At 47.1% G+C, this 24,618-nt stretch overlaps 2 protein-coding genes across 2 annotated transcripts in view; both read left to right on the forward strand.

Moving 5' to 3' along the window:
- LOC147725825 (uncharacterized) overlaps positions 1-24,618 on the forward strand; it is a 962,593-nt gene that overhangs the window by 243,103 nt on the left and 694,872 nt on the right. The window lies entirely within an intron of this gene.
- LOC147725826 (uncharacterized) overlaps positions 1-24,618 on the forward strand; it is a 295,047-nt gene that overhangs the window by 243,079 nt on the left and 27,350 nt on the right. The window contains exon 7 of the mRNA XM_086960002.1: positions 13,033-13,193. Coding sequence (XP_086816128.1) covers positions 13,033-13,164 — 132 coding nt within the window. The 3' untranslated portion in view covers positions 13,165-13,193. The remainder of the gene's footprint in view (positions 1-13,032; positions 13,194-24,618) is intronic.

The raw sequence follows: 24,618 nt of genomic DNA on the forward strand, positions 1-24,618 counted from the left end.
GTTTTCATCGTCATTTACAGTGACCCCCGAAGAAGGGCACTTGACTGCCCGAAATGCATTGGGTTTTTACTAATAAAAGCACTGCCTTGGATGAATTGTTGCATTGGTCGTGTTCCTTTTTGACGTCCGGATGGTCACGATTGGAGCATAAGAAACTTAGAAAATGGCAAAGAATTCCGCGTGTGATTTTGAAACATAAAAGGAATGACTAGAGTTCGACAATTGTTGAGAAATTGGTTTACAATATTGAAGCAATGAAAAAGGACTGAAAACAAGATTGCCACAATGGCGCCTTTAGCTGTGCAGCTGGCAGGGGCGCAGAGAACGCCTCATCTCTATATCTGTTGTTTACTCGGTGCCGTTTGGGCAAAGGCACTCAGCCAGTTCGCACGCACTCTTTGATCATAAGGATAATGTTTGGATAAACATAAAGAACAGGTGTGCACCCCGACCCCCCATCAGATGACCATATAATTCCTGCCAGTATTCTTCCTCCCATTCTTTTTTGGCTATCTGTTGGACCTGCTTGTAGTCTATACGTGCTTGGACGATAGTATCTCTATTTTTTGTGCGGATTGTCTCGGATAGTGTTTTGTAGGCCATCCTGCATGTATTACTATACCAGGACTCTACAGAGGGTTTTACAATGCTTTTGGTTTTAAAATTATCTATGATAAAAAAGCTTTTTAATTGATTAAAAAGATTTTTATAAACCAAAGCAACCTTGGACTCATAACCTGGGGTATCAGAGCGTCCTGAGAGATCTTCAATTGCTTTCGTTCCCAAGGCATTTATTTCCATTAACTTTTCCTCCTTCAGGATAAACATAGACCATTTTAATCGTCTCTGATCGTTGCTTTGAGTAATTTCTACACCCACGATGGGAGCCACGTTTGTGGATTTGAAGAGACAAGTCATCACCAGTAGTAGGGTATTGTGATCACTCTCTACTCTTACCTCCACAGACATATCGACAATTTTTGACAAAAATTCCTTGTTAACAAGAATATAGTCGATGCGGCTACATCGTTGGCTGCTGCTATATGTAACAGAACCTCCCTTATCTGACAGGGTTCTGCCGTTTGTGCTCTGAGGCCATGCTCCACACACAATATTTTAAGTTGGATGGCCGCCTCTGACCATTTTTTTTATGGGTGCCAGAGTTAATTGTGGGATGTTCCAGATGGCATCTTCTTCCCGTCCCATGTCTAAATCATTAGTGTCTAGGGGTTCGAATGTGCAGTTAAAATCACCAGCCACCACTATGTCATTTAATCCTGTGTACTGGTTAAGGAATGAGTCCAGGAGCGTGATTATATTTGAAGCTTTCCCACCAGGTAGACCTCGTGCGTATACTTTAATAATTATTAAGTCCCTTACTCCAGGTCTTGTGATCCTAACAGCCATTAAGTCCTTCCCTTCCACGTCCATTTCGTGGATTGTATACCCATCTGACTGCCTGATCCACATAGTGAGGCCCCCCATTGGTCTCCCTCTTTGGGCAGTAGTAGCAGGTTTGTAAAAGTTAATATAACCCTGTCTAAATAATAGAGTGACTGACCACTTTTCCTGAAAGCAGACTAGAATCAATTAATGACTGCCAGTCAGGTGACGCAAGTTTGCTTTTTAGGCCAGCTATATTCCAAGAAATCAGTTTAGTATTACTCGCCTTCGTGACTAAATCAATACTTTGCACAGTGACACTCGGGCTTCCCGGACCATTTGGCGTCAGGCTCTCCCTGGACAGAATCGTGCACCTTTGATAGAAAGGCTTTGGGACATTTAACCACTTGCTGGATGTTACTCGTGCATAGCACGGAACCTGGGGTTGTCATTTCCTCTCCTGCCTCTTTAAACTCAATGTGTATATCTTTTGAATTAGATGTATCATCTTTGATTGTTAGCCCATCGGGCTCATTTCCCTTGGCGCTTTGATTACAACCCCAAGGTATACAATTCAATAGAATTTCCGACTGGGCACAACCATCGTAATTAGAACCTCCCTCAATTATCACTCCTCTTTCTGCCGGGCCAGATAGGGTTACTACAGGTACATTACCCAGTCAATCGTTGGCGTCTACTGTGCTCAGTTCCTCGAATCTGTTAAAAGTTGGGACATTGTAGTTAATGTGGCCTAACCCTCTACCCGTTGGCCCTGGGGGGACACCACAAGTACGTGGACAAGTGCGATAAAAATACCCTAAGGGTAGGACGTTTACAGCATCTTCTTTCACCCTCAGGGATGCGGTCTTTTCCAAGATACACCCTACCAGCCTTGGGGACCTAAATGTAACAACAATTGTATCCCCTTCCAGGCTTTTGGCTGATTTACCCACCCATGCTACCCTTATGACCATCAAAAAGTTCTCAAATAGATGGTTTCCTAGCCCCGTTTTAGAATCCAGATAATGTAATGCCTTATTTTTTAAGGTCACCCAATGCTCTTCCTCACCTAATCGTAGTGGTGGTGTATTAGCTAAAACTATGGTTAGTGGAGTAGCCTCTGGTAGCAGATCAAGAGAGACTCCCTGAGTTATGTTACTCCTACCCTCTTTGCCTACTCTAGGTCTAATACTATGCGTAGGTGGTGCGGGTCTTTGGGCTTCAGATGACAAAGATGTTGTGGCAGACGGACCATTATGTGGTGGTTGGAGGCAAATAGGTACTGGGGGGGCACCACACGCCTGGTGTTGCCGGAGGGAATTAGATGCTAAGTTGGAACCTACATTCTGATGTACTTTTGGATTACAAACACCCTCCCCTGATTGAACCTCCAATGGTTTAGTAAGGTGCGCCTCTATTTTGTTTAACCTGTCATTGATGGCATTTAATCTAGAGATCATTGGCTCCATAAATTCCAAGAATAAGCTTTTAATCTGAATGAGTGGGGAGTTACCCATGTCGATCGTATCAGGAACTTCCTCACATGCGTGTACTAGGGCAGTAGTTACCAATTCAGGCACCTCACTCATTGAAACCACATTAGTGTGTTTAGCCAATTTCGCTGTTTGCGCGCTCGTGCCTGGGGCCTTGCTAGCTTTTCTTTTTTTATAATTGGGATTAGTGTGGCTGGGAGTAGATGGGGCCTTCTTTTGACTTGTTCTAACCTTATTCTCATCTGTCTTTGATTTGTTTTTAGGTCTAAAGTCAGCAGGTGTAACAGGTCGGGAGCCACCACTAGACAGGTTGAGGGAGTGTGAGTGTCTAGTGTTTCCTAAAGTGGGATCATCTTGAAGGATTTGGCCAGGTGGAAGAGTTTGCAGATCTAAGAAAAGCCTCCTTTCCACAGCCTCTATTTCTTGCAATATCACACTTTCCGCCTGGTGAAAAAAAAGCATCCAAAGTCCCTACCACTCCACGCCCCCCTTTACGTGTGAGTTTACTCATATTTATCCACTGAGGCGAGAAAAACTAATTGACTGAGAAGCTCAAAGTCTTACTGTATTTCCTTGGATAAACGTTAGAGGGATAGTCCAGTCCAGTCTTTTCCGGTCGTGGACGGGCGTGGGACGGGCCCGCCCTTGGCCCGGGCTTGGCCCGGGCGCGTCCCGCGCTGCGTGTGGGTTTCTTAGTTTATAAGCGCCTGCCTGGCGCTAAGCAGTGACTTGCTGCTACGGCGCCACTGCTGCCCTCTGGGTAGTGTGGTCCTTCCTGATGGCGGCACTGGTGGAGCAAAGCGGCAACAGCCGCGAAAGCCTCTGTCGTCCTCCTTGCTGGCAGCCCGGTAAACCCGGCGTTTATGGCAGCAGAGTCTCTTAGGTGATGACAGCGTCCACTGCCCGCCTTTCTTGCCAATATAGTGCAGGCAAAAGTGGGCAGCCAGCTGTGCAGACACCCGTCAATTGGTGAAAAAGTCAATATAATCAGCATGTGGTGGCATCCCCTATAGCTCAACCTACTTGACGGTGGCCTCAGGAGCTAATTTCTCCTGAGCCAAATTGTATCGTATAAGGCCTGATTCAATCCGCCAATTCGAGGGTCAAGAAACCAGTGGCAGATGCTTCGAACCCATGCGTTTGGCCTGTTCCTAGTGAAGAGGTGTGGCGCCGTGGCCAGGGCGACTGACTCGGGAATCTGGGGATCACGGTACGATCCCCGGGGCCGGCGGCAGATTAGCCCAGCACCATGTGACTCTGGGCAATAGCTTGCTTAATCTTCCTGAGGGCCCCCAGCGCCCAGAGACCCTTACGGGTGATTGTTCACGCTTTACAAATGTGGATTATTATCATTATTATTTCATTCCCTTAGCTCAATTTAATGGGCTGCACCCCGAGGTCCAAAGTAAGGCCAGACTGTCCCGATAATTAAGAAGGATAGAGGCCACCCAAATGAAACCCAACTACAGTGGGTCCACACACACGCTCGATCGCCAACAATACATTTACAACTTGCAGTGTTTGTGCTGAATTTGCAGACACACAGCAGTGTGATGCAGCTGTAATTGTTTTGAGATAGTTTTAACTCATGACTTTATCGGTTTGGGTCACCAATAGGTTACCTAAGCCTCTAATCAATGCTGTGTCACTTTTGCCGGAGGTGGAAGTCCCTGCCTCTCCACTTCCCCTATGGCGAGGACAGGAAACACCAGCTCACTTTTCGCGGTCCGATGAAGAGTGATGGACCGACCCTGAAGCATAAGTGTGTGCGACAGGAATGCGGTCTCTTCCGCCATTGAGTTATTGCACAGTTCTCTTATCCAGTCGCATGTGCAACAGGATATCCCGGCCATCCAAGGCTAGAATAGATGGGGAAACTGGCTATATTTACCCTGGCAATGCCACAGAGAAATAAATCACTGCCCTTGGAGGACAACAGCCTGTGAATTCTGCTGACTACGGTTGCTCCTGTTCTTCGACACAGAGGCTGACTAGAACAGTGACAATCAAACGCCAAACAATTGAATTCCAAACCCAGCAACAGTACTACTCGTCTACTTAGTGTTGCCAAAATATCATGATTTATCAGCACAACTGTTACCTCTCAACATGTTCTCGTTCTTTCATCCGTGTAATTTCTCCTAATACATGTAAGTAAAAGTACTGCCCAGGCCCAAAAATCATTGACCCCCATTATTCAGAAAATAAGGTGAAACCACTGCCTGTCTGCATGTCGTATACTAACCACCTTGTGTTGAGCTGACGCCGGGACTTGGAATGGAGGCCTCAATTCTACCATCGGCAATGTGGACCATTCATACCAGATCCTTTTCTGCTCCAAATTGATGCAGCCAGCATATGAACCCGTGCTGTGATCGTCCAATTGCTCGGAGGGGGTCTGGACCTTGCTCCATGACCCTGCTCCCCTACAAGCCTCCCGCAAACATAGACCGGAAGAGAGAAAACCAGCATTAATCCGATTGATAATACAGGGCAGAAAACTTTAAATAACTTCTACTCGACGAGAATGTTGCCGGATTACGAGGAGAGTTAAACCCGCTCGCTCGTAATAACACTAAATTACTCCCCAGTAGTGAATAAGTTATTCATGGACACAATCCTCAAACGTATCTATGGCTATGTTCATGGTAGCCCCCTCCCCCAAGCTCCTCCCTATTCGTGTTTACCTCAGCATCCCCCAAAAACGCGCTCGAAGAGATATGTTGGTGGAGCGCAAATAATGGCAAACCATGCCCCCCTCCCCTGTCTTCGCTTTCTGCGGTCCCCGTAAACTATAAAGCACGACCTGTTCATCAGGTAGGCAGCCCACCGCGGGCTCAAACCCGTATTCACTTACTCTAATCCCCCCCTTTGCCGGCCCAGGGCCACGTGCGTGTTGGCACCCCCTATCATCAATACCCCGCTGGGTGAGTTAAAGGCCACATCTGTTGCACGTCGCACCTAGGCCTGAACACAACCCAAGCACCAGGAAATAAATCACCGGACCCGGGGAGTCTGCTCCTTGTTTCCCTGGGTGCAGCCTAGCGTCCCTTAGTTAGTGGACCACCTCTTGCAATCCCCGACGTTCCAATCCTCTGCGACATGAGTATCAGGACACCTGAGATATTTCCTGCCCTAGAGCCACGGTTTACCTTATCCCGATAATAACTTATGCAAATGCCGCCACGTGTACGCGCCAAACATCCCAAGGCATCATGTATACTCCATCGCCCATTGCCAGGCCTCAGTTAAAAAACATCCGTTCAAGATCCCACCAGACCGCGAGGTGACGTGTGGTCACGTGCACGCAATGCACTTAAGCCGGGGCATCTGGGCTATTCAATACCCTAATGCCCTGGATTACAAACCTCAACAACGTTGCCAGCAAAGAAATTGCAGAACAACCCCCGCGAGCATCAGTACCATATTCACAACCCAAGCACCAAAATAAAACTAACCCCTGAAGCTGAGAAGCAGCCTACTAACCAGCGTTTTCCCCAAGGTAGGCTCTTCCAGTCCTGTCCTTAGCCTCAGGGATGGGCGGTGGGAAATTTGCCGCTGGTCTGCCACCTCAGGAGATGTTGGAAAGGACAAAGAGGGTTTACCGACCTCTCCTGCCACTTTTATAGTTGCCGTGGTGTGTGAGGGACCACTTGCACCCTTGCTCCCTTGTATGACGTCAGCAGGGCCTGGTCCCCTTACTTCCGTACACCTACAGAAAAGAGAAAACTGACCAGCTCCCACCCTAGATGCCACTAAGGGTGCCACGCCTCTAGGTGCGGGTGACGCTGGTCAATACTGCTACACAGGTCTTGCAGACCTGCTGAGAAGTGCCAGTACTGAAACACAGGTCTTGCAGATCTGCTGAGAAGTGCCAGTACTGCCACAAAGGTCTTGCAGATCTGCTGAGAAGTGCCAGTACTGCCACAAAGGTCTTCCAGACCTGCTGAGAAGTGCCAGTACTGTCACAAAGGTCTTGCAGACCTGCTGAGAAGTGCCAGTACTGCCACAAAGGTCTTCCAGACCTGCTGAGAAGTGCCAGTACTGCCACAAAGGTCTTCCAGACCTGCTGAGAAGTTCACCAGCTGCTCCGCACCCCGACCAGGTGCGTCGAGCGTGAGGGGTAGGTGTCCCGCCGTTCCAGCGCTTCAATGAAGGTTCCTCTAACCTAATAGCGCTGGCCTCACGGGAATACGCTGCGAGGCCTTATTCAATTCCTTTAGGGTCGCCTAAATAGAGCAGGACCCCGTGGACCTCTTTTCCTCCGACCCAGAGAGGTTGTATTTGCCTTCTTCATAGTGAATGAGCATCTAGTTCATATGTGTTTATTTGTGTAGTACTTTACTGGGGTCCTGACGAATCGCCGGTTGGCGAGAAACATGTTGACCACACCAGGGGGTTGAGTGAGAGTTCTGTACACCTATACGGTCTCTAGCTCCCCCTCACCCCTTTTAACCAGGGAACCAGCCACGTTAATAAAAGTCTGTGTGGACTGTTTTACCCTTTTTAACTTTCACTCACGTTTGCACTGACTACACTTTTCTTCATCCTCACTCACACCCACCATCGGCAAGGAACTAAAGAACCCCGCCAAAAGAGTGCCTGTGGGTACTCCGTCAGACATTGCAGCGCCGGTCTGTCGAGGGGCAGTGAGTCGATGATGACACTGGATACCCTCCAGTAAGGGTGTGTTTCACACCTAATACTCTGGGTGTATGAGGCTCTCTAAGTTCCGACTAGGGAACCCTTCCAGTCACGGTACTGACAATACCAACCCCTCTCTCCACGCATTCACACCTTCTCTGGGGAACTTTGTACTCTGCTGCTAGCTCTACTTTAGGACATGTACACTAGACCCCGTTAAATATCGTCCTCCTCTGTTCCCCTTGTTGTTAAAAAAGTGCCAGTACTGCCACAAAGGTCTTCCAGACCTGCTGAGAAGTGCCAGTACTGCCACAAAGATCTTGAAGAACTGCAGAGAAGTGTCAGTACTGCTGCAACGGTCGTGCAGAACTGCTGTGAAATGTCAGTACTGACACACAGGTCTTGCAGACCTGCTGAGAAGTGCCAGTACTGCCACAAAGTTCTTGCAAAAACTGCTGAGAAGTGCCAGTACTGCCACAAAGATCTTGAAGAACTGCTTGTAAGTGCCAGCACTGCTAAAAAGTTCTTGTGGAACTGCTGAGAAATGTCATCGCTGCTGCAGAAGTTGTGCAGAACTGCTGAGAAATGTCAGTAATGCTGCAACCCTCTTGCAGCTCTGTAGAGAAGTGCCAGTACTGCCACAAAGCCCTTGCAGAACTGCTAAGAAGTGCCAGTACTGCCACAACGGCCTTACAGAACTGCTAAGAAGTGCCAATACTGCCACAAAGATCTCGAAGAACTGCTGAGACATGTCAGTAATGCTGCAACGCTCTAGCAGCTCTGCTGAGAAGTACTGAGAAGCCGCTGGTCTGCCGCCTCAGGAGATGTTGGAAAGGACAAAGAGGGTTTACCGACCTCTCCTGCCACTTTTATAGTTGCCGTGGTGTGTAAGGGACCACTTGCACCCTTGCTCCCTTGTATGACGTCAGCAGGGCCTGGTCCCCTTACTTCCGTACACCTACAGAAAAGAGAAAACTGACCAGCTCCCACCCTAGATGCCACTAAGGGTGCCACGCCTCTAGGTGCGGGTGACGCCGGTCAATACGTATGTATTGCGACTTATATAGCGCACGTATCACCCGAAGGCATCAAGGCGCTTGCCTTGGGAACCCGTCCTGGCTTTTTCCCTGTGAGATAACCCCTACTGGGCATCCCCAAGGTGAAAGCCAGGCATCCCGCAGCGGGTGGGCCGCCGTAGTGGAGATTAAGCAAGCTATTGCCCAGAGTTGCAGCGTGGGACCCCATGATTAGAGTAGGCACCGAGGCGAGAATTATCGAGTCCGTGGACATTTTTGGGCTCAGGACCCTGCCGCGTCGGGAATTGAACCCTGGTCCCGGGCCAGACCTCTGCATCAGGGTCTGACGTTTTAATCAGTGAGCCACACTCCTCCACAGGTCTTGCAGACCTGCTGAGAAGTGCCAGTACTGCCACAAAGGTCTTGCAGATCTGCTGAGAAGTGCCAGTACTGCCACAAAGGTCTTCCAGACCTGCTGAGAAGTGCCAGTACTGCCACAAAGATCTTGAAGAACTGCAGAGAAGTGTCAGTACGGCTTCAACGGTCGTGCAGAACTGCTGTGAAATGTCAGTACTGACATACAGGTCTTGCAGACCTGCTGAGAAGTGCCAGTACTGCCACAAAGTTCTTGCAAAAATGCTGAGAAGTGCCAGTACTGCCACAAAGATCTTGAAGAACTGCTTGTAAGTGCCAGCACTGCTAAAATGTTCTTGCGGAACTGCTGAGAAATGTCATCGCTGCTGCAGCAGTTGTGCAGAACTGCTGAGAAATGTCAGTAATGCTGCAACCCTCTTGCAGCTCTGTAGAGAAGTGCCAGTACTGCCACAAAGCCCTTGCAGAACTGCTAAGAAGTGCCAGTACTGCCACAAAGGCCTTACAGAACTGCTAAAAGGGCCAATACTGCCACAAAGATCTTGAAGAACTGCTGAGAAATGTCAGTAATGCTGCAACGCTCTAGCAGCTCTGCTGAGAAGTACTGGTTTTGGCACAAAGGTCCTGAAGAACTGCTGGGAAGTGTGAGTAGTGCTGCAACGGTTATGCAGAACTGCTGAGAAATGTTAGTAATGATGCAATGCTCTTGCAGCTCTGCTGGGAAGTGTCAGTACTGTCAAAAAGATTTTACAGCTCTGCAGGAGCGTCTCTACTGTCCCAATAAAGGGGTCACAGCCAGGATGAGCTGTACAAGTACTGTAAGAACGCTATGGCATTACTGCACAGAACCTTTAGTACTGTCACACTGAAATTAAATCAGGCTCCATTCCAAGTGCCTGTAGTGTCCCGTGACAAGTGCTGGTGCTGTTCTTTAAAAAAAAGAAATGTCGGCCTATTGTCGCTTCCAAAGTAAACTGTCAGTTCCAAAGGGACAGTATTGCCGTGCTGCCACCCCTCCATTGACCGACCATTCACACCGGGGGACAGGATCCTGAGGGCTATCTGCACCCTGGGGTAAACTCTTCACATGTGGAAGGATGCTTTCAGATATGGACGCAGCTCCATGAGTGGTCCTGATCACCCTTCATGAGGTGTGTAAGAAAGTACCTCTTTTGACATGGTTTGCCCCCAATTTGTGCCTGATATGTGATGTAATTTTGGATTGTAAGTGCACTGGGTCCCTGCTAATCAGGTTCGCAGTGCCAGATCTCCCTTCCCTAAAATTGTTGCATGATTTGTACAACTTCTGTCTCCCCTGTAAGCCCCAGTAAGTAATACTCCTGGTACCCAGGGCATGGGGACAGAAAGCAGATACCCTGGAGGCTCCTCACCGAGACCAGGTTGTGCTGCTATCGCAGGCTGCTTTCCAGGTTCAGGAAAAACTGAAGAGTTGACCTAGCAGATAGCCCTGTGTGCCATGCCACCCATACAATGCACAAGATATAGGTAGGTCACTCCTATTGCAGGCCTTTAGCCCTAAGGCAGGGTGCACTATGTGTTATGTGAGGGCATATCAGCCGGAGCTGATATGCCTCTATAATATGCAGTCCATTCTGGGTGTTGTAAGTGAACAGGGAAGCCATAAAGAGTACATGGGCTGGATACCCATCAACAAGATTTTTTGTAGCTCCATGATGGCTTTACTGATTGCTAAGGTGTTCGGTATTAAACATCTTGTCGGAATAAATCCTTGAGGATGCCAGTATTGAATTTCTTAATAAACTCACACTGGAGACCCTGATAACGGGCCCCCTGAAACCTACCAATCCCTGGGGTTTTTCCAGTCTAGTCTTAGCCAGCATTCTACCCCCGGACATATTCCTAGGACCCGGGACAGACAGCCAGATCTCTTGGTATCCAGAGACAAAGACTGCTCTGGGTAGAGGGGGTCACCCCGTACCTCCGTGCAGCGTCTGCCTCAACAGAAGTGGGAACTTCAAAGAGAATGTCGCCTTTGAACCCTGCCCCCAGCCTTCTGCTCTTAGAAGCAGATGGTATCCCCACTTCCTGCCCCACTTTCTACAAGATTACTGGTGGAAAACTAGGCAAAGTCGGAGGTGGGTCTACTTTCCAGACCCCACTTTTCACTATCCGCCAAATTTAGGTTGGGGATAAGAGCCTTTTAGGAGTCAGGGTATGCCCAACTCCTACATGGGTTGAGCATAAAGGGTGTATGTACCCTACAGGTAGGCAGCCCGTTGGCTACTACCTCGCCTCGCCTGAAAATGCCCCAAAATTCAGTATTTAGGTGGCTGCCGGAAAGTATGACTTTAGATTCGACAGACACAAGAAGATGACAAAAGAAGACCACTGCTTTTCAAGAACTGAGACCTGATGCCAAAAAAACTGGCACAAACCCCCACCACTGCTTAGAACCCAACCATTGCAACCTGCTGCCTCTCCTGAAACTTGCGAGGCCTCCAAGAAGTCCGAGAACCCTTCAGCCTTCAGCAATTTGCCAATAACCTCCCTTTGGGCTAGAGGGTCTAGTCCCAGACACATGCCAGTAAAGAAATCGCAGTGGTTGAGGACTGGCACACTCCGTGCAATCGCAACTCACGACAGAAAAAAACGTTGCAGCATCATAGACCTGTTGGTTCACCAGTACAGTGGAATCGACCCCTGTAAGTCTCCATTAAATCGAGGGATCCTCTCAGCATACCGGCCAACGCTGAAAACAGCCATGTTCCTAACAGTGGCATCAACGGCATAAAGCAGCAATGATGGAACTACTGCCTCTTCTATGATGGTCTGCTCTGTAGAACACCAGCGGCCTGACCACTGCCAGTGAACTCCGGAAAGAGCACCCACAACCTCTGGTACTCCTGCTCCAGGTGCAACTCTTCTGCCTGCTGTACCCGAGTCCTGAGCCCCCAAAGGCCTTCATCATACTAGTGAAGATGACCTCTGACTTTCCACAGGACCATGGTCAATTAAAACCCCTTGGCGCACTCCTCCTACCAACAACCACAGGGGCAACTAAATCAGCGGTCCTCTGCTACCTGAAAACACACCATCCTCCAGCAATCGCGAACACCGGTTTGGCAGTGTTCCCAATGTATTGGCTTCCAATGAGCTGCTGCCAGCGACCATGACGTTGTTGGCGGTCTACTGAATTTCATTGCAGCTATACACATCCATTGCTTTCCCCACTGACCCCGATAGTAACTAGTTGATGGAATTGACCGCCAAGTACCTAGTTACTGAAAGTACTGAATTATTTGAACTGCACTGCATTTGTTTCAATAACCACTCGTATACAAATTGTTTATTTGAGTTTTCAAATTGCATAAAGCATATTTCTAATTTGAAGACTTGCTTCTAAAAAAGAAATGTAAGGAATCTTGTTATTGTCATAGAAAATTGGTCTTGGATTTATTATTTAGCATGTAGCTCGTTTTTTTGCTCTATGAGTACAAAAACTGCTTTGCACTACCCTCCGATAAGCCTAACTTCTCACCAACACTTCCACAAAAAGAGAGTTGGTATTATCTACCTGTTGCCTCTATCTTCCTCTAGATATCTTACACTTTTTATATAGACTACTTGATTTTAATACACTGTCCAGAGAGGTGTTTTTTAATTTTATATTCTGACATTGCTGAAATCAGTCCTCTAAATTCGCTGAATTACTCCACATTGTTTTGAAGATTCAGTTGATGGATTCAACTGAGTTCCTAAAGTGTCCTCCAGATATAAGAGGATTTTCGAGTCCCTCCAACTCTAAACGAGGCTCTAAGGTCCGGAATTAGATCTCAGTAGAATGGTTACTACGTCAAAACTGCAATGGGTATCCCGTCCACCAAATTATGAATTCCATTATGTCCTACGGGACGTATATTTAGTTGAACAGGATATTTGTCATTGTTGTGATGGAGTAACCTGTCTGCTGAGATCTAAATTAGTTCCTAGGTCTTTAACTCCCAGACAATTAGCAGCACTGTCTTATCTTCATGTCTGCACCCTGCCCCTATCAGTGGAGTGATTACATTGAGTATTTGTGTTGGTGTGCAGGATTAGGCACCGTTTGACTCTTGTGCATGTTTTGTTCCAACTCCTGACAGGTCTCCGATCACCAGGACACATATGAGACACTTGTGAAGAGGCAGCTGGACTTTGAGAAGGTGTACACAACACCAGGAAAGTACACAATCCAGGCAGCAGGGACCCCAGTACCAACCCCGGCTAAAAAATAGTCTTCACACAGAGCAGACATGGACTTCAGGTGGGTGATATGAAACGAGAGCGCTACTGCCTTACAAACTCTAATAAAGCAACAAGTACAGGCACCTTGCGGCACTGTCACCCATCCACCTTTGGTAAAGTTTTGCCCAACACACTCCTAACATGTATGTTTTTGGAACAGTGAACAACCCACCACTTTTATTATAGGTTTTTATCAGACACTTTGAAAATGAGCTCAAACATAAATATAACTTTGTCTTTAAAAGCACTAATTCAAGACCAATGTTAGTTGTTCACTGTATTCTCAAATCCATGAGTTGGAACACTTTCAGCCAAACAGTTGAATTCAGAAGCAAGAACCTTTACCCAAAACCATAATTGTGATCTGTCTCGTACTGCTGCTGTGAGGATTCTAAGAACCCCAGTGGACAATTGCCCAGGGCCCTTCCCTTACATGGGGTCCTTGAGAAAATGCATGATATGTCTCTCTTGCTCACCCCTGTATATGTCAGTGTCTAAACCTGTTGTCTTCCCTTTGCCTACCTCTATCTCTACCTCTATCTCTACCTCGGCTTCTACCTCTATCCTCAACTCTATCTCTATCTCTAACTCAACCTCTATCTCTGCCTCTATCTCTATCCCTAGCTCTACCTATACCTCTATCCCTACCTCTACCTCTACCTCTATCCCTACCTCGATACCTACCTCTATCTCTACCTCTATCCATACCTTCACTTTTATCTCTACCTCTACCTCTATCTCTACCTTTATCTCTATCCCTATCTCTACCTCTATCTCTACCTCTATTCCTACCTATACCTATATCTCAACCTCTATCTCTACCTCTACCTCTACCTCTATCTCTACCTCTATCTCAACCTCTATCCCTATCCCTACCTATATCTTTACCTCTACCCTACCTCTATTCCTACCTCTACCTCTACCCCTACCTGTACCTCTATATATACCTTTACCTCTATCTATACCTCTACCTGTATCCCTGTGGTGTAGTTCCTATATCCTTCATAGGCTCTGCGCATTGGAATAATATACACTTTAGATTTGACATAGTACTGAGGTCAGTATGTCTCTAGCGAGTACATTAAACTTTATTACTTGTGTGTGCCAGCTAACTCAGAGGTCACTAGAAACTTCTTCAATGAACAAGAAGGGATTAGTCTCTGACAACTGCATAAACATGACAACTTTGTTTCCCTTAGAGTCGGAAACAATATCTTCAGAGTCGTGGAAACAATAGATTATAGTTACACTCAGTCAATCATGCATGCTTCGTTTCTTCAGAGTTGCACAGAACAAAGAGAGACTGGTGTTTCAATAAAAGGGTTTATTGAACAGTCTTATTTCTCATGCAAGAGATATGAACTGCTACAATAAAAAGACAGAATGCGAAGTATAATGCCTACAGCGTTAGCAGTAATATAAAATAATACTGCAATAGCCAGGTCTGTAGCTATGACATATATAAAAACACATACATAAATAACACAGGCTAAAATACTCAATGGGTGCTTCTAAAATAATGCCACCCCAGTGTACCTGACCTAAGCGTAGTACAAGGGAAGAAGTAGGTGCGGTTTTAGCTATAGCCTTGTCGTAGCTAAACTTTAGTTTTAGTTTCGCTAAGAATTGCCAAAAGTTTCTCTAGGTTCTAATCAGCTCCATACCTTAGAATGGGAGAGGTTGGAATCTCTTTCCAGGGACTCGATCTCTAACACCCCGCAAGGGGAGTCAGAAACACTGGAGCTGGATTGTTGGCTAGGAGGATGACAGTGCCTGGTCAGTAGGTCAGTTGGGGACTTGCCGCATCGGGCAAGTAGGTAGCCGAACCTCCCCGTGCCTTGCCATAGCAAGTGAAGGTATGTTTATACCTCGAAGGTGTTTAGGAATGCCAGTATTGACGTACAGGTTGGGCATAAGAATGTCATGAATGAACCCCTAAGGAATAGATGTTCATGCGTAATAAATTAGTTCTTCAAGAGAAATCCATATCCAGGCAAGGGGAAGTCCTACAAAATCAAAAGTCAGTGTTAGGGCTTGGCGAAAACATGAAATATTCTATTTCTGTAGACAAAAAGTAATCTACCGTTGTAGGTGAAAGTTAGAATACCTCGTTTAGAAGATTAACCGCACATAGATGTGAACTATCGCCTTCAGCATTGGTCACATCAGAACTGTTTGAATCAGATTTTACCTGCATGCCTGTTGATTCCTCTCGTACCTCAGCAGTTGCAAAGTGCATCTGTGAGATCTCAATGAATGCCGTCATCAGGATTGGTAGAAGCTGGGGACAACACAGAGCATGGGCCATTATAAGGTCCAGCAGAGTATCGACATCCGTAGGGATGACTGATAGGAGTGTTAGGCAGATGTCTAGAACACAGACTTCAATGCAAAACTGGCAGCGTAGATCAGGTAAGATGCAATCTTGCCAGATTGGACTGAATGACAGAAACCATGTGGTATTTAATTCTAGTAGACGAGTTAAACCCAAAATTTGGACGATGCGGCCACGACACTTCATCTCCTGCAGAACTTTCTCCATGGTGAACTGGGTGTCGCTGGTTATTTGGCTTGCCATATCGCCGCAGTAGGAGCAAAAATAGTATCCCTGCAACAAGTCCCAAAAGTAGGGGCAGTCCATCAAACACAGAGTGCATGAAGTTTGGAATGATTTCAAGGACTGCTTAAAAAGGTACTAACAGTCCGGAACACACGGTCTTTAATACATGTACAATACCGCTTGTATCAGATATGTTGAAGATACAACATAATATTTCTGAGAAATGAACAGGCAGTTTGTATTCAAAAGGGCATTTATCTCGGCAGAAGTCCTTGCGACTTGTAGATCATAGGTCGCTTTGGCCGAGGTCAGTGGCACAGTTTTTTGCAAAAGAATGGCTTTCATTCTGCTTAGAGTATCAATTTGTATAGAAGAGATGTTCAGTGAAGGCCATAAAGGCGACTCCCTGGCTGTCTTGGTTGGTGGAAACAATACTTGCATACAGCAATGTAACAGTCACTAGATATGGGATACATGACAACATGCCACAGCAGCTGTGATCGTTCAACATGAGGTAACTTTCATTTGAAAGTTGTCCAAAAAATGGATCAATCACTGCAGCTGGTGAGCCTTGCAGGTGACAGGATAAGTTGATAGAGGAACCATCGCAGGCCCCCTGTAAATTAATACCCTGACAAAGGAGAGTACCGCTTAGTGCGTTTTTACAGTTTGAACTGCTAAGAAACACATCAAATCCCCTACTCCAACATCTGTGTGTGTATGGTAAATCCCAGGATGTCTTGATGTATTCTTTACCCAACCTTTCATATTTGCCTGCTGGTATGTGCTTCAGGCAATACTGAAAGTGGAAAATTGTAACCGGCAGAATGATTGTTCCATGTATTATCCATTCAGTAGCTGGTTTCTCTGCTACCGTAAATGGTAATATTTCCAGTTTTTCAATGCTCAGCACAATATAGTCTGCTCCCCTTTGTGTCAGTTTGATCTGTTTATCAGTGAGATTGAATTCTGAAAACAGTGACGTAGTGTTGATTAAACGCCAAGGCACATAGCTTAAACATAAGATTTGGAGCGTCTAACCTAATAGCATGATAGAACATAATTTAGACTGACCATGTTGCAACATGACCAAGTCTTGTTCGATGATGTCTATGGTAGAAGACACAATACTGTCCAATGAATATATCCTGGACGACAGAGTCCTTAACCCGTTGCCTACTACAGAGAGAGATTTCTCTAAATTAATAAGATCAATTTCTCGTATTTGTTCTGCTCTGCTTGCGTAATCTTCCATATTTCGTTATATGCAGCATATATACCGGCATATATGAAACGTTTTTGACATGGTTTTCTTGGTCCTAGCAAGAATTCCCTAAGGTTTGCACCATCTTTAAGTAAAGATAAGTGTTGTTTTACATCCTATAGTGTAGCTTTTTGCAGCCAATCAAGGCATAGCTTCCCTACACTGTATGTTGGTATTACCCCAGGATGCTGTCTTTGAACATATCTTCGGTCTGGCCTATTGGCTTTATAACTTGAGTTTTGGTCAGGAATCGATCTTGGGCCAGAGCAACCATTTGTTCCAATCTGGATCTGATCTGTTGTGATGCAAAATATTATGTACGTCGACCTCCCCCGTGTAGTGCTATTACTTGCAGGTATAGGTATGGTTGGTTGGTTCATGTCCTTTATCTTGGCTAACCAAAGGCAAGAAGTTTGTTGGACAATGTCATTCAAAAACATAATTTATTCAGGGATGATACAGGCTCTAAATATAGCTTCTACCCACTGCACTTGCCAATCTTTTGAACCCCAGACAGTTTTTGTCTCACTGTTGTCTTTCCAAAAGTCGAAACCCTGAATAGACAGTAGGGCAATAAAGGCTGCAGAATACATTTGTTTGGTATTTGAAACTTAACGGCTCAAAGACAGATATTCTCCTCCTTGGCCAGAAGGGGCTTTCCCTCTGGCAGAACATCTGGCCCCCTGCCTGGGTGATCCCCCTGCTCCTAAATCTGAGATTAAAAGCCTGGGTATTTGGCTCGAAAAATATCTGTCTTTCAAGACGCAAGCCAAAAAAATCGCGGGGACTTGCTTTGGGCTCCCTAAATCAATCAGGAAGATTCTGCCCCTACTTCCTCCCGCCTCCCAGAAACTGTTAATCCAAGGCCTTATTTTATCAAGGCTGGATTACATTAACACCATCTACCTAGGCGCTCCCGAGGCAACCCTTGACAAAATACAAAGGATCCAGAATGCCGCGGCTCGGATTCTTACCAATACTCCGGCCAGAGCTTCGGCCAAGCCAGCCCTGAGACTCCTCCACTGGCTTCCAGTGAGAGAGCGGGTGAAGTTTAAGGCTCTCTGTCTGTCCCACAGACTTCTACAAGGCAAAGGCCCCCCTATTTTGAGAAAATTTATCCGGCCTTACAAAGCCCCAAGAGCCCTCCGATCCGATCAAGAATACCTCATCATCATCCCCAGAGTTAAGAAGGTGCGTACGGGTGGACGGCGCTTTTCTGTTAACACTGCCCGCCTTTGGAATTCACTACCCCGGGACCATAGAACGGAACCAGACTATTTCCGATTCAGGAAGCGGCTGAAAACGCACCTTTTCCCCTGATCTGACTTCCCCCTTCGCCCCAGTGACCCTCAGATGTGTGGATCTTAGCGCTGGGATACTTACGGGTGACTACGCGCTTTATAAAATCTAATCTAATCTAATTTGTTAACATACTTTTTATTCTTGTTCTGTTCACATTTCTAAAGTAAAATGATTCAGCATTGAAAACATTGAATCCTGAAAAAATATGGAAACTCATTCGCAAAAGTTTTTGAGCTACCCTTTGGAGGTGCAGGACAATGTTCCCAATGGTTATACATATAAACATTTCTAGGCATTGTAGATTTGTACAAGATATAATGACCATAATGGGTATACCAATACATATGTTCATAGTCTGATGAACCTTCTAAATATTCATGATTTGTGAATACTGCAGACATCTCTAGATCAGACATCATATTAATAACGGTCTCGAAGTCCCAATCATCAGAAAAGGTACTAGAGGTAATAAAATCAATTAATGAAATCTTGAATAAGTGTGAAATCTTCAGCAGCTCCGACGGGCCAAAAATGTCATATTCTGTTTTGTCCCAAGCTATACCATCTTGTATAGCAATGGCTGTGATGTTCACTGCTGACAAGTCTCTTTGTTCATGATGGGACGATTTGTGTGGCTTGAGGAGTAGGTTGACATTCTTACTTGCAGTGTCCATTTTTACATATCTTCCATTTATCAGCATACCCAGAGTTATTACCAGAGCTAACCAAAGTAGAAGAAATAATATTCCCAACACAATAAATAGTTCATTCCATGGCAAAATTAGATAAGTGTTTTCCAGGTGATGAAAAAAGTCAATTGTTAGTTCTTCGAAAGTTCTTTTGGCTGTCATTGTTTCAGGTTCGCTGGTATCCTCAGAAAACGTATCAAAGTTAATTAAATAGTTAGAGGCAGTTCTGTCAATGGTTGGAATTCCATCCGTATTTGTTGAAATTGCTGGAACCGCTTTCAGGACGAACTGTCATTTGGGACTCAAGAGGAACGGGTTCCATAGCTTTGTTGCATAGTCCTTCTTTTCTTACTGCAGATTCCTCAATGGTTAAGAGTCTCTCAGTTTGAACCTCTTGGATAGTAGCTAGAGGAGTGTGTCTGCAACATTGGCGGAGTCCACTTGGCCTACTGCTTAGTATCGGCCACATAGTGTGGTTTGATCAGATCGATAAACACAAATTGGTTCTCCTTTTTACCATCAATGGGCGGCAGTATCACTGTTCTTGTTCCGTGGATTGCTACGACTGGTTGTCTGTAAGAAGGCCCAAATTCCTACTTGTCCGCGATCGTTTCTCTGACTAGATGACCAAGCTTTGGTATCCAGACAGGCCTTGCTGGGACTGTTGGTTTTTCCCCAGTGGTGGTTGGCTTCAGGATGACGTTGCCTTGTTTCAATCTTAGTTCATTTAAGTCTTGTAAAACAGCCACATGATCTTTAATATCAAAATTCTCATTTTCCACCACTGTTCCATGACAATCAAGGTCCGGAACCAGCATTCTTGTCCCAAATAGGACCACATATGGAGTGACACCACCTAAAGAACTTCTTGGCAAATTGTTAAGTGCATGTTGAACCCCAGTGAGATGTTTGACCCACTCGTCACCCGAACCTAATACCCTAACTGTTATAGACTGCTTTATGTGCCTGTTTTTTCTTTCCACAACAGAATTTCCCTCAAGATGGAATGGAGAAGAATACCGCAGTGCAATGCCCAAACTGGCCATGGCTTTTTGTAAACTTGAGAGCTAGATGCAGGACCCTGGTCAGAATGTAGCATGCCTATTGCGGATGTGCCGATAAAGGCTCAAAAATCTTTTATAACAAATTTGAGCGTCAGCCTAGCGCTGAGGCCACATCCAAAGGGACCTTGACTTAGTGTTTGTAGTACTGCATTCGTCCAGATGGATGACTGCAGGTATATAGTCTAATGCTGTCTAACAAGGGTGTCTCCACTTCTCTGTCTACGCTGTAGTCGGGTATCTGGTGGTGTTCTGTGCTGCGATCTCTATTACAGTCTATGCAGTTAAGGACGAAGAAGTGAATATGTGCATTCATCCTTGAACACCAGTACATCTCTTTTAAAGCTAATACTATTTTAGAGATCCCCTGATGTATAAGACCCTCTCCCCGATGTGCTTCGTAAATCAAAGCTGTTCTTCGTTCCATGTTTGGAATTACCCTATCCCCCACTCCAGGGATTTGAGCAAACGGAACACTGTTTGCATCAATTATATATGATTATTTGAGTGGAAAATTTTTAGGTAACGCTGCACCGCTGCCTTTGCTTATAGCATAGACAGCGGTACAAAAGGGGGTGGTGATGGACGGAGCATCTGAACCAATCAAACACTCACACCCAGTGAAAAGATCTGGGTTTGATCCATCACCGTTCTTTAGCCCACTCTGCCACCCCAGTTCAGACATAGCTATATGAAAATCAGTCTGACCCTGTGCCTCATGGGAACAGTCCAGCCCGAACTGCCAAGCCATGCCTTCCCTGGACCGGAAACAAGCTTCCAAGGACCGGTTTCGGGCATTCCAGATGTCTTCAGCCCGGCTTGCTTGAATCCAGTGGCAAAGTGAGCAAGGGACTCACGTCTGAGCATACCCTGCCACACTTATGGCGGCCAAAGCGGTGCAAAAGGGGGTGGTGATGGACGGAGCATCTGAACCAATCAAACACTCACACCCAGTCAAAATATCTGGGTTTGATCCATCACCGTTCTTTATCCCACTCTGCCACCCCAGTTCAGACATGGTTATATTCAAATCAGTCCAACCCTGTGCCTCATGGGAATAGTCCAGCCCGAACTGCCAAGCCATGCCTTCCCTGGACCGGAAACAAGCTTCCGAGGACCGGTTTCTGGCAATCCAGCAGTCTTCTGCCCGGCTAGCTTGAATCCAGTGGCAAAGTGAGCAAGGGACTCACGTCTGAGCATACCCTGCCACACTTATGGTGGCCAAAGCGGTACAAAAGGGGGTGGTGATGGACGGAGCATCTAAACCAATCAAACACTCACACCCAGTCAAAAGATCTGGGTTTGATCCATCACCGTTCTTTAGCCCACTCTGCCAACCCTGTTCAAACATGGCTATATGCAAATCAGTCTGACCCTGTGCCTCATGGGAACAGTCCAGCCCGAACTGCCAAGCCATGCCTTCCCTGGACCGGAAACAAGCTTCCGAGGACCGATTTCTGGCATTCCATCCGTCTTCAGCCCGGCTTGTTTGAATCCAGTGGCAAAGTGAGCAAGGGACTCACGTCTGAGCATACATTGCCACACTTATGGCGGCCAAAGCGGTACAAAGGGGGGTGGTGATGGACGGAGCATCTGAACCAATCAAACACTCACACCCAGTCAAAAGATCTGGGTTTGATCCATCACCGTTCTTTAGCCCACTCTGCCACCCCAGTTCAGAGATGGCTATATGCAAATCAGTCTGACCGTGTGCCTCATGGGAACAGTCCAGCCCGAACTGCCAAGCATGCCTTCCCTGGACCGGAAACAAGCTTCCGAGGACCGGTTTCGGGCTTTCCAGCAGTCTTCAGCCCGGCTTGCTTGAATCCAGTGGCAAAGTGAGCAAGGGACTCACGTCTGAGCATACCCTGCCACACTTATGGCGGCCAAAGCGGTACAAAAGGGGGTGGTGATGGACGGAGCATCTGAACCAATCAAACACTCACACCCTGTCAAAATATCTGGGTTTGATCCATCACCGTTCTTTATCCCACTCTGCCACCCCAGTTCAGACATGGCTATATGCAAATCAGTCTGACCCTGTGCCTCATGGGAATAGTCCAGCCCGAACTGCCAAGCCATGCCTTCCCTGACCGGAAACAAGCTTTCGAGGACCAGTTTCTGGCAATCCAGCAGTCTTCAGCCCGGCTTGCTTGAATCCAGTGGCAAAGTGAGCAAGGGACTCACGTCTGAGCATACCCTGCCACACTTATGGCGGCCAAAGCGGTACAAAAGGGGGTGGTGATGGACGGAGCATCTGAACCAATCAAACACTCACACCCAGTCAAAAGATCTGGGTTTGATCCATCACCGTTCTTTAGCCCACTCTGCCAACCCTGTTCAGACATGGCTATATGCAAATCAGTCTGACCCTGTGCCTCATGGGAACAGTCCAGCCTGAACTGCCAAGCCATGCCTTCCCTTGACCGGAAACAAGCTTCCGAGGACCGGTTACTGGCATTCCAGCCATCTTCAGCCCAGCTTGTTTGAATCCAGTGGCAAAGTGAGGGAGGGATTCACTTCTGAGCATACCCTGCCACACTTATGGCGGCCAAAGCGGTACAAAAGGGGGTGGTGATGGACGGAGCATCTGAACCAATCAAACACTCATACTCAGTCAAAAGATCTGGGTTTGATCCATCACCGTTCTTTAGCCCACTCTGCCACCCCAGTTCAGACATGGCTATATGCAAATCAGTCTGACCGTGTGCCTCATGAGAACAGTCCAGCCCGAACTGCCAAGCAATGCCTTCCCTGGACCGGAAACAAGCTTCCGAGGACCGGTTTCTGGCATTCCAGCCGTCTTCAGCCCGGCTTGCTTGAATCCAGTGCAAAGTGAGCAAGGGACTCACGTCTGAGCATACCCTGCCACACTTCTGGCGGCCAAAGCAGTACAAAAGGGGGTGGTGATGGACGGAGCATCTGAACCAATCAAACACTCACACCTAGTCAAAAGATCTGGGTTTGATCCATCACCGTTCTTTAGCCCACTCTGCCACACCAGTTCAGACATAGCTATATGAAAATCAGTCTGACCCTGTGCCTCATGGGAACAGTCCAGCCCGAACTGCCAAGCCATGCCTTCCCTGGACCGGAAACAAGCTTCCAAGGACCGGTTTCGGGCATTCCAGATGTCTTCAGCCCGGCTTGCTTGAATCCAGTGGCAAAGTGAGCAAGGGACTCACGTCTGAGCATACCCTGCCACACTTATGGCGGCCAAAGCGGTGCAAAAGGGGGTGGTGATGGACGGAGCATCTGAACCAATCAAACACTCACACCCAGTCAAAATATCTGGGTTTGATCCATCACCGTTCTTTATCCCACTCTGCCACCCCAGTTCAGACATGGTTATATTCAAATCAGTCCAACCCTGTGCCTCATGGGAATAGTCCAGCCCGAACTGCCAAGCCATGCCTTCCCTGGACCGGAAACAAGCTTCCGAGGACCGGTTTCTGGCAATCCAGCAGTCTTCTGCCCGGCTAGCTTGAATCCAGTGGCAAAGTGAGCAAGGGACTCACGTCTGAGCATACCCTGCCACACTTATGGTGGCCAAAGCGGTACAAAAGGGGGTGGTGATGGACGGAGCATCTAAACCAATCAAACACTCACACCCAGTCAAAAGATCTGGGTTTGATCCATCACCGTTCTTTAGCCCACTCTGCCAACCCTGTTCAAACATGGCTATATGCAAATCAGTCTGACCCTGTGCCTCATGGGAACAGTCCAGCCCGAACTGCCAAGCCATGCCTTCCCTGGACCGGAAACAAGCTTCCGAGGACCGATTTCTGGCATTCCATCCGTCTTCAGCCCGGCTTGTTTGAATCCAGTGGCAAAGTGAGCAAGGGACTCACGTCTGAGCATACATTGCCACACTTATGGCGGCCAAAGCGGTACAAAGGGGGGTGGTGATGGACGGAGCATCTGAACCAATCAAACACTCACACCCAGTCAAAAGATCTGGGTTTGATCCATCACCGTTCTTTAGCCCACTCTGCCACCCCAGTTCAGAGATGGCTATATGCAAATCAGTCTGACCGTGTGCCTCATGGGAACAGTCCAGCCCGAACTGCCAAGCATGCCTTCCCTGGACCGGAAACAAGCTTCCGAGGACCGGTTTCGGGCTTTCCAGCAGTCTTCAGCCCGGCTTGCTTGAATCCAGTGGCAAAGTGAGCAAGGGACTCACGTCTGAGCATACCCTGCCACACTTATGGCGGCCAAAGCGGTACAAAAGGGGGTGGTGATGGACGGAGCATCTGAACCAATCAAACACTCACACCCTGTCAAAATATCTGGGTTTGATCCATCACCGTTCTTTATCCCACTCTGCCACCCCAGTTCAGACATGGCTATATGCAAATCAGTCTGACCCTGTGCCTCATGGGAATAGTCCAGCCCGAACTGCCAAGCCATGCCTTCCCTGACCGGAAACAAGCTTTCGAGGACCAGTTTCTGGCAATCCAGCAGTCTTCAGCCCGGCTTGCTTGAATCCAGTGGCAAAGTGAGCAAGGGACTCACGTCTGAGCATACCCTGCCACACTTATGGCGGCCAAAGCGGTACAAAAGGGGGT

Source organism: Lissotriton vulgaris, chromosome 3_1, assembly GCF_964263255.1.
Source record: "Lissotriton vulgaris chromosome 3_1, aLisVul1.2, whole genome shotgun sequence".
Classification (NCBI taxonomy): Eukaryota; Metazoa; Chordata; class Amphibia; order Caudata; family Salamandridae; genus Lissotriton; species Lissotriton vulgaris.